The following is a 10,073-nucleotide window of genomic DNA, read 5'->3' as shown; positions in this document are numbered from 1 at the left end:
GTACAGATCCTATGTGATCTTTTTTATTAATTCAAGTTTCTATACTCTCTATATGTGCCTGTATGGATATCTTTATCATTATATGCTGATAAGGATCAGGCCGCAGTGTGCGAGACGCCTTATTATCACATCACAAACCCTATTAATCTATAAACCCTGTGCACACTTAGATTGTAAGCTCTTTGGGACAATCTCTTATTTTATACGAGGGAGGTAACAGTGAGTTCATGGTCCGTACGGAGGAAATTTGCAGAGAATTCAAAGTCACTTAAGTGATTTTAAGTCTTTTAATCTTCAAACCATAAACAGCAAATTGATAAGGATCATATATAATCCCGTATCTATAGTAAGCCTCAGATAGTTACATTTACTGCAATAATAAAAAGAATATTAATAATAATATAATTTTATAGGATTTAATGCCATTCTTAGGAATCTTTTCCTGTGCGCGGTCCTTATTTCATACATCAACCCTAAAAGATAAATAAGAGAAGTTATAGGGAGGGATTATATGGGGTAATATGAGGAGTTATAGGTAGCAGTTATACGAGGTAACAGGAGGAGTTATATGGGGTAATAGGAGGGGATATATTGGGTAATAGGAGGAGTTATAGGGAGAGGTTATATTGGGTAATAGGAGGAGTTATAGGGTGAGGTTATATAGGGTAATAGGAGGAGTTATAGGAAGGAGTTAGATGGAGTAATAGGAGGAGTTATATGGGGTAATAGGAGGAGTTATATGGGATAATAGGAGGAGTTATATGGGGTAATAAGAGGAGTTATAGGGAGGGGTTACATGGGGTAATAGGAGGAGTTATATGGAGAGGTCATATGGGGTTATAAGAGGAGTTATAGGGAGGGGTTATATGGGGTAATAGGAGGAGTTATATGGGGAGCAGTTATATGGGGTAATAGGAGGAGTTATAAGGAGGGGTTATATGGGGTAATAGGTGGCGTTATAGGGAGGGGTTATATGGGGCAATAGGAGTTATAGGGAGAGGTTATATGGGGTAATTAGAGGAGTTATAGGGAGAGGTTATATGGGGTAATAGGAGGAGTTATAGGGAGGGGTTATATGGGGCAATAGGAGTTATAGGGAGAGGTTATATGGGGCAATTAGAGGAGTTATTGGGAGAGGTTATATGGGGTTATAGGGAGCGGTTATATGTGGTAATAGGAAGAGATATAGGGAGCGGTTATATGGGGTAATAGGAGGAGTTATAGGGAGCAGTTATATGGGGCAATAGAAGGAGTTATAGTGAGGGGTTATATGGGGTAATTGGAGGAGTTATAGGGAGACGTTATTTGGGGTAATTAGAGGAGTTATAGTGAGGGGTTATATGGGGTAATAGGAAGAGATATAGGGAGCGGTTATATGGGGCAATAGAAGGAGTTATAGTTAGGGGTTATATGGGGTAATAGGAGGAGTTATAGGGAGGGGTTATATGAGGTATTAGGAAGAGATATATATATATGGGGGAACAGCAGAGCTGTGTGGGGTTAGCGCTGGAATAGCAGGAGGGTCTGCAGAATTTAATTAATGACAAGGTTGAAATGACAGCAAATACTTACTGTTCTCCCAACGCAAAAATTCTCCCAATGCAGCAGCTAAAAATAAGGCCGAAAACTATTCCTAGTCCGATCAAAATATAATGTATAATCAGGATGGAGAAAGCAAAGAGATACAGGGTGCGGTCGCAGTTGCCGGGGTATGTGTTATATACACTGAACACCCACACGCTGCCTGAAAAATACACAGAAAGTCACATTGTATTAACCCTCTCACTGCCAGCCTTCCACACATTGCACAGGATCTGTAACTGACAAAGCAGTGGTACTGAGCGGGTTCTTACCTGTAATAAACCAGGCGAAGCTGAAAAGGGCAACAAGACTGGTGAGGATTCTCCCTACTTTGGGAAGACAGAACTCCAGCGATGACAGGACCCATAAGGAGATGCTACAAGCCCCCGCAACGATCATATATATAGGGATATACGGCTGAATATTGCAGTTATTTATGTGTATGGCACCTGTAGGGAGAGAGAGAGAATAGAGAGGTAAAGGCAAAATATAGGATCTCTGCCAGCGACGTTATTTAACGGGTTAAAGGGTCAGTCCCACATAGGAGCAAAGTGACCTAGTGACCTAGTGACAGGGTTAAAGGGTCAGTCCCACTTTATGCACTCCCTCCTCTCCGTCCTGCTGTTGGCACTGGGATCCAATTTCTCCTGACCGGAGGAGCCCCCGGAGAGGGAGAGGTGTATGTGTGTCGAGAGGACGACTCTGATCTTCTCCAGAGCGGCCGTCCTCCTGCAGCGTCGTGTCGTCATGGCGACCCGATGTCAAATGATGCTGCGACATCACATGGCGATACTTTGCCATGACAACGCGACGTCACATGACGCTATTATGTCATTACACCACTACGCTGCAGAACTTCAAAGAATCGCCCGGGCCAGCAGGGCAAGTACCCTTAACTTTTTGGACAGGGGCGCCCCCGTTGCCTACGACCCTATTAAATAACTCTCAATGTATGGCTTCCTGGTTAAACATTTTATAAATAAATTATTAATAAAATAAATGACCCTATAGCCCCTTTACTTACCAATAACAATCATAGCGATGTATATTGCAGTTGATATTAGGCCACAAATCCCTTGAATAACTGAAATATTAAACAGCATATTACTGAAATATAATACGATTACATGTTTTATACGCTACACGTGTAACCCTCCCTGCCCGGCATTAAAGGGGTTTACATCAGATGGACTGTATACTGTACATGGCTGTGCTCCGTCTCTCATACCTGGTCAGGGGGCTGGGTCGGTGCAGGCCGGGCGTAGATATGTACAGAAGACCATGATGGGCGCCAGGAACTTTTATAGCACAAACAAGAGCTTTGTTGACAAGTGGCAAGATATTCCTCTCACGGCTTCCTCTGTGCACTACACTCAGTGCTGGCTCCTCCGACGCGTTTCACCACGTGATGTGGCTTCGTCAGAGGAATATCTTGCCACCTGCACTTATCAGGCTGACCAGCCTGCTACCTATCCATGCCGTAATCCAGTGACTCTGAAGGCGAACCGGAGGGGGTAACTTGGAGACACCCAGGACTCTTTCATCTGACGGCGCACGGATATTATGTGGTCCCTATTGGTATATAGGGATGGAATTGCATAGAGTATTGTATGTGTAAGAGACAGCTGTGTGTGCATATATATATATATATATATATATATATATATATATATATATATCACAGACAAACAAAAAGCAACGAAGTAGCGCCTCTAATGATCCTATACAAAGCTGAAGAAGAGTTGCCTGTAAATGCACCCAACGGGGTGGTGAGAAAAAAGCTAATTAAAATATGAACCTATTAATCAAGGATACTTAAATAATAACAATCAACAACAATAATAAACCATATCCTAATAAAATCTAAAAATAAAACCTTGTGTTGCCTCAATAAAAACTTGTACTAAAAATTGAAATAAAAAACCTTGTTTTGAAAGTCCTTAGAAAAAACAGAGTCCTGTTCCAAAAAAGTAATGTCTCCAGGTGTTTGCAGCCCGTTTCAAGGGTTCACTACTCCCTTGTTATACCTGTGAAAAGAGAAAAAAGAAAACAGGCGCACACCTAGTGCATTAACGTTATAACAAGTGTTTATAGAACATTAAAATCAACAAATGCCCACTCACAAAAGTACTATTTAAAATAGCAGATATGAGATTGGCTCTCATGTGCCAGAAGTGCCGTCCGATCAGGGTAATGGTGTCCGCTCGTGTCTCTCATCCATGCAGTCAGATACCGGAAGTGACGACTCTCCAATTTGGCGCCTCTGCACAGGAAGTCCCTCCGGGAACCAGCAATAGCCACACCAAGTTCTCTGTGCTAGTAATCCAACACGGGGGAGCAGGAACCAAAATTCTAGCACCAGCAGCAACAGATGGACATGGGCACGTGACGGCTTCTCACAAACCACGCCCGGGTTCCTGCTCCCCCGTGTTGGATTACTAGCACTAAGAACTTGGTGTGGCTATTGCTGGTTCCCGGAGGGACTTCCTGTGCAGAGGCGCCAAATTGGAGAGTCGTCACTTCCGGTATCTGACTGCATGGATGAGAGACGCGAGCGGACGCCATTACCCTGATCGGACGGCACTTCTGGCACATGAGAGCCAATCTCATATCTGCTATTTTAAATAGTACTTTTGTGAGTGGGCATTTGTTGATTTTAATGTTCTATAAACACTTGTTATAACGTTAATGCACTAGGTGTGCGCCTGTTTTCTTTTTTCTCTTTTCATATATATATACAGTGTTCGACAAACCTATACATTTGCTCGCCCCGGGCGAGTGGATTTAACCCCCGGGCGAGTAAATATTGGCCCAAGCAGCACACGTTTGGTACTAGGTGGCGAGTAGATTTTTTTGTGTGGCGAGTAGATTTTTTGGTGATTTGTCAACCACTGTATATATATATATATATATATAGCGCAGTATATATGTATGTATATATATATATATACCCTAGTATCTCTCTCTCCCTCACCTTAATATCTCATCCCCCCATTTTCCCCTCTACCCCCTGCATTTACCCCATATAACCCCCTCTCCACACCTTCCCCCCATCCCCCCCTCCTCTCTGTCTCTCTCCCCTCTGTGGTACCTACTTAAATATTTTTTTGGTCTTCTGCCATCTTCTTCTGCCATCTTGTTCACCGTTGTCAGCGGCTCCTCTTTGACGCAGTTCAGAGGTTAGGTTACCTAAGCATACATACATACATCAATACTTTAATGATAATACCATTAAAATGTTCAGTATTTTAATAATTGGGTACACAAAGGGTTAACGTATATGTAAAGTCAAACTGACCTAGGTATTTATTGGTCAGTTAAACCAAAATATGTTTATATAACAGTTCCTGCTGGGAGGGTGAGTTGGGTTATCTAAGAGCTACCTTACCTGGGGTTGTGGAATAATTAAGCCATAACCCAATGCAACTGTCTATAGCCAGCGTCAACCAGAGCACCAGAGTGTGACCGGGGTTATTACCGATGGCCCACTAAAATTATATGTATATAATATGGAGGTCTGGTGACAGTACCCAGATCTACCAGAGCCACTGGGTGTCACCCACAAAGGGGGCAACATATATTCCTGAGTTACCCTCCCGGTGAGTAGCAGAGAAAGGTGACCAAAGAGACACCGTTCAGTCTCCGGATTTCATTCAAATGAAAAGATATCTCAGATCTGACCTGATTCACAAGAATAACAAATATATCTTTGTGATATTTGCGATCAGACGGATTAAATGACACCAAACAGGACAGGTTGGTCTATGTTACATGTCAGAGACATATGTCACCTTCAGAGATTAAAGTTCCTGTGACAGTACCGGGCAGCCTGGCCAGCACATTACAGGTTAAACCTGACAGTTGCACCTACCTGTCCAGATAGAGGCCTAGGTTACAGTCTAAAAGACCATCTTATTGCAGAAAAATGACTGACCAGGGTGTTTCTGTGTATCTGTGTGCTGGGCTGGGACTTCACTTAGCCAGCCAGTACACAAAGGAATCTGGGCCTGCTACCCACAGGTGGGCTGAGCGGGGTGCTTAGCAAGGACACTGGAGGAGTGGGGAGGGGCATTTACTAAGGCCAGGGGAACATGAACTTCACAAGCGGAGCCATTGTTCATCCCAGACTCTGAGACATCTATCTCTACAGGACATATCAGGCCGAAACTGCAAACTGAGGGTGGGTCCTAGCACCAACCAACTCAGTTCCCATTGGTCAGTTTGAATTACCCACTCTCCTTAAGTCCACCTCTGTGGGCTTTCCTAAAGCACTGTCATCTTCCACTGCCCTGATTGGCCCATCACAGGCGAGCTCTTGATCTGTGATTGGCCGACGTACCTTCCACGTTCACATTGGTCGGCACCTGGTCCTCCATATTTTCAGATGGAGATTGGGAAACCATGTGTAACCCTCCCTGCCTGGCTGTGTATGGAGATCCTCTTGTAGGGCTGATCTACTGACAGAGCCCTGTCTAGGCAGCTCTCTGTGGCATGTCTGCATTCCCTTTCTGGGGCCTGCATATATCTTCTGTGCATTGTTGCACTGTCCCAAACTAAAACACAATAAACAGGGGGGCCCAATCTCTCCTTACAAGGGGGACTTTCTCCTAGCCTCTACTCCCTGAGGCTTCTACTCTCCTCTCCTTCTGGAACCTAACCTTCCAGAACACTTCCTCTGACTCTTATACCCCCTATCACATAGCTCCATGTGTCACCACAGGGTGAAACCTATCATCCACTGCTTAATATTGCAGGAGGGCACCGGGCATGCAGGAGGGCACCGGGCATGCAGGAGGGCACCGGGCATGCAGGAGGGCACCGGGCATGCAGGAGGGCACCGGGCATGCAGGAGGGCACCGGGCATGCAGGAGGGCACCGGGCATGCAGGAGGGCACCGGGCATGCAGCGGGTTCCGTTCTAATTGCCCACCATAAAGCGAAAATCGCCGGAATGCGGAACCGGTTGTCTAGACGCTCTGGACTTTTGAACTTGCTGGTACGTAACTAGCATCCGTGGTACCCAGAGATTCTCGCGTGTGGAAGACATCCTGGGTAAGCCTACCAATGTTGTGCGCAGCACCTAACGAGCTACGATTCCCCCGTAACCCCGTGTTTGGTGAGAGTAACCCCGTGTTTGGTGAGAGTAACCCCGTGTTTGGTGAGAGTAACCCCGTGTTTGGTGAGAGTAACCCTGTGTTTGGTGAGAGTAACCCCGTGTTTGGTGAGAGTAACCCCGTGTTTGGTGAGAGTAACCCCGTGTTTGGTGAGAGTAACCCCGTGTTTGGTGAGAGTAACCCCGTGTTTGGTGAGAGTAACCCCGTGTTTGGTGAGAGTAACCCCGTGTTTGGTGAGAGTAACCCCGTGTTTGGTGAGAGTAACCCCGTGTTTGGTGAGAGTAACCCCGTGTTTGGTGAGAGTAACCCCGTGTTTGGTGAGAGTAACCCCGTGTTTGGTGAGAGTAACCCCGAAGCTGTGTATTGTGCTGCTCCTGGTGTCTCTGGAAGAAAATAAACTTGTTTTATTTAACTCCTTCATTCTGTCTGGGATTTGCGATCCCGGGTGAGTTGTCCTGGTCTCCGGTGGGAGGTGCCCCTATCAAGATGGGTGTCCACCCGTGTATTTTAATTATTTTGCCGGTATTACCTCTCCGGACATGTATGTGTGCGGGGGGAAGGGACATGTATGTGTATGCCGGTATTACCTCTCCGGACATGTATGTGTGTGGGGGGGGGGGAAGGGAGGGGACGACACACGACATGTATGTGTCCAGTATTATGTCTCCGGACTTAGTGACCGATCGCGGGTTTTCCCCTGAGAAGGGAGAGAGCAGGGCTGCTGCTGCTGCTAGGGGGTTGGGCAGCTTCCTCCGTCCTGATTGGCTGCTGCTGTGTAATGCAGCAAATCAGGAGGAGGTGGCAGGAGCCTGGGGGGTGGGGCCAAAGAGTGGAGGAAAAGCATGGAGCAGAAAGTGACTTACCTGTGTCCTGTGTGTCCTGTGTGTCCTGTGTGTCCTGTGTGTCCTGTGTGTCCTGTGTGTCCTGTGTGTCCTGTGTCCTGCCTGTGTCCTGCCTGTGTCCTGCCTGTGTCCTGCCTGTGTCCTGTGCCCTGCCTGTGTGTCCTGTGCCCTGCCTGTGTGTCCTACGTCCTACGTCCGGTCTCCTGTGTCCTGCCTGTGTGTCATGTGTCCTGTGTTCTGTGTGTCATGTGTCACTTACCTGTGTCCTGTGTGTCCTGTGTGTCCTGTGTGTCCTGTGTCCTGTGTGTCCTGTGTGTCCTGTGTCCTATGTGTCCTGTGTCCTGTCTGTGTTCTCTGTCCTGTGTCCCCTGCCTGTGTGTATTTGTTCTGTTTTGTCCTGGTGTGTGTTTGTGTATTTGTACTTGTACTGTTGTGTGTGTGTGTGTGTGTGTGTGTGTGTGTGTGTGTGTTTTCTCTGGCTGTCCTGTTGGGTTGATAATGACAAAGAGGGGTGTGAGAGAGGATGAAGGGAGGGAGGGTGAGAGGATGAAGGTGGGGGGGGGGGGGTGAGAGGATGAAGGTGGGATGGTGAGAGGATGAAGGGAGGGTGGGTGTGAGAGAGGATGAAGGGAGGGAGGGTGAGAGGATGAAGGTGGGGGGGGGGGTGAGAGGATGAAGGTGGGATGGCGATAGGATGAAGGGAGGGGGGTGGGTGAGAGGATGAAGGGAGGGGATGAGAGAGGATGAAGGGAGGGGGATGAGAGAGGATGAAGGGAGGGGGATGAGAGAGGATGAAGGGAGGGTGGTGAAAGAGGATGAAGGGAGGGGGGGGTGAGAGGATGAAAGGAGAGGGTGATAATGACAGGGAGGGGGTGAGAGGATGAAGGGAGGGGGTGAGAGGATGAAGGGAGGGGGGGTGAGAGGATGAAAGGAGGGGGTGATAATGACAGGGAGGGGGGATGGGGGAGAGAGAGACACAGAGAATGGGGGAGAGAGAGACACACAAACAGAGAATGGGGGAGAGAGAGACGCACAAACAGAGAATGGGTGAGAGACACACAGAGAATGGGGGAGAGACAGAGAATGGGGAAGAGACACACAGAGAATGGGGGAGACACACACAGAGAATGGATGAGAGACACACAAACAGAGAATGGAGGAGAGAGAGACGCACAAACAGAGAATGGGGAAGAGCGAGACACACAGAGAATGGGGGGAGAGAGAGACACAGAGAATGGGGGGAGAGAGAGACACAGAGAATGGGGGGAGAGACTGAATGGGAAGGGTGGAACAAGAATGGAGTGATGGGGTTGGGAACGAAAATGGAGGGATGGGGGGGAGAGAGAATGGGGTGTGTGTGTAAGAAGAGGGGACAGAGAGCGGCGGAGAGACATAAAGAGACATAAAGTGCAGTTGGTGATGTCATTTGTTTTATAAATATTTTTTTTAATGTGTCCCGGTTTTTACTTTTGTAAATTTGGTCACCCTAAGAAGGGAGCTATGAGTCAGTCCCTCCCCCCGTAGGGTGACAGTGAGACAGACAGAAGGGAGCTATGAGTCTGTCCTTCCCCCCGCAGGGTGACACAGTGACACAGACAGAAGGGAGCTATGAGTCTGTCCTCCCCCCCCCCCGCAGGGTGACACAGTGACACAGACAGAAGGGAGTTATGAGTCTGTCCTCCCCCCGCAGAGTGACACAATAACACAGACAGAAGGGAGCTATGAGTCTGTCCCTCCCCCCGCAGGGTGACACAGTGACACAGACAGAAGGGAGCTATGAGTCTGTCCCTCCCCACACAGGGTGACACAGTGACACAGACAGAAGGGAGCTATGAGTCTGTCCCTCCCCCCGCAGGGTGACACAGTGACACAGACAGAAGGGAGCTATGAGTCTGTCCCTCCCCCCGCAGCGTGACACAGTGGCACAGACAGAAGGGAGCTATGAGTCTGTCCCTCCCCCCGCAGGGTGACACAGTGACACAGACAGAAGGGAGCTATGAGTCTGTCCCTCCCCCCACAGGGTGACACAGTGACACACACAGAAGGGAATAGGAGTCTGTCCCTCCCCCCGCAGGGTGATATTGAATTGTCTCATTTAAAGGGACCTGTATATCGGTGCTCCATTAACCCCTTCCCTGCCAGAGACCTACAGAGGATCACTCCACTAGACAGCGTATAACTATTCCCCCATATCTTATTAACTACGGTTGTCCCACTAAAATATATGAAGAGAGGAAATCCGTACTGTACCTCGCCTGATCAAACTCTTGAAGCTTCTGATCACCTTAATTAACGATCAGCTTGTGAGGTTGGTAGGGATGAAGAAAACACTCCTATTTATATGAATCTGTCACTATGCATTCCTTTAATTTAATTTATGAGGGTGTGACGGTTCCACTGGCATGAGATCCCCAATTGAGATTGTTCAGTAATTGATTGATACCTACCGTGTTTCCTCAATTCTGAGACGCTACCAATGTTGTGCGCAGCACCTAACAAGCTACGATTCCCCCGTAACCCCGTGTTTGGTCAGAGTA

The 10,073-nt window shown here is 47.6% G+C and overlaps 1 protein-coding gene across 2 annotated transcripts; it reads right to left on the bottom strand.

The window, feature by feature from the left end:
- Window positions 1-273: 273 nt before the first annotated feature.
- LOC142466258 (transmembrane protein 272-like) lies at window positions 274-9,865 on the bottom strand. 2 transcript variants are annotated; one of them, XM_075571190.1, is made up of 6 exons: window positions 9,787-9,865; window positions 4,677-4,770; window positions 2,606-2,665; window positions 1,854-2,030; window positions 1,573-1,744; window positions 274-473 (listed from the first exon to the last, which is right to left on the bottom strand). In XM_075571190.1, exons 2-6 carry the CDS (start codon window positions 4,714-4,716, stop codon window positions 461-463), a joined length of 462 nt encoding a protein of 153 aa, XP_075427305.1. In that variant the 5' UTR covers window positions 4,717-4,770; window positions 9,787-9,865; the 3' UTR covers window positions 274-460. The 2 variants fall into 2 exon arrangements, with proteins under 2 accessions (XP_075427305.1, XP_075427306.1); XM_075571191.1 differs by lacking the exons at window positions 4,677-4,770; window positions 9,787-9,865 and adding an exon at window positions 2,810-3,167.
- Between the last annotated feature and the right edge of the window lie 208 nt (window positions 9,866-10,073).

Source organism: Ascaphus truei, chromosome 14 (assembly GCF_040206685.1).
Source record: "Ascaphus truei isolate aAscTru1 chromosome 14, aAscTru1.hap1, whole genome shotgun sequence".
Lineage (NCBI taxonomy): Eukaryota > Metazoa > Chordata > Amphibia > Anura > Ascaphidae > Ascaphus > Ascaphus truei.
This window is presented reverse-complemented; position numbering and strand designations above follow the sequence as displayed.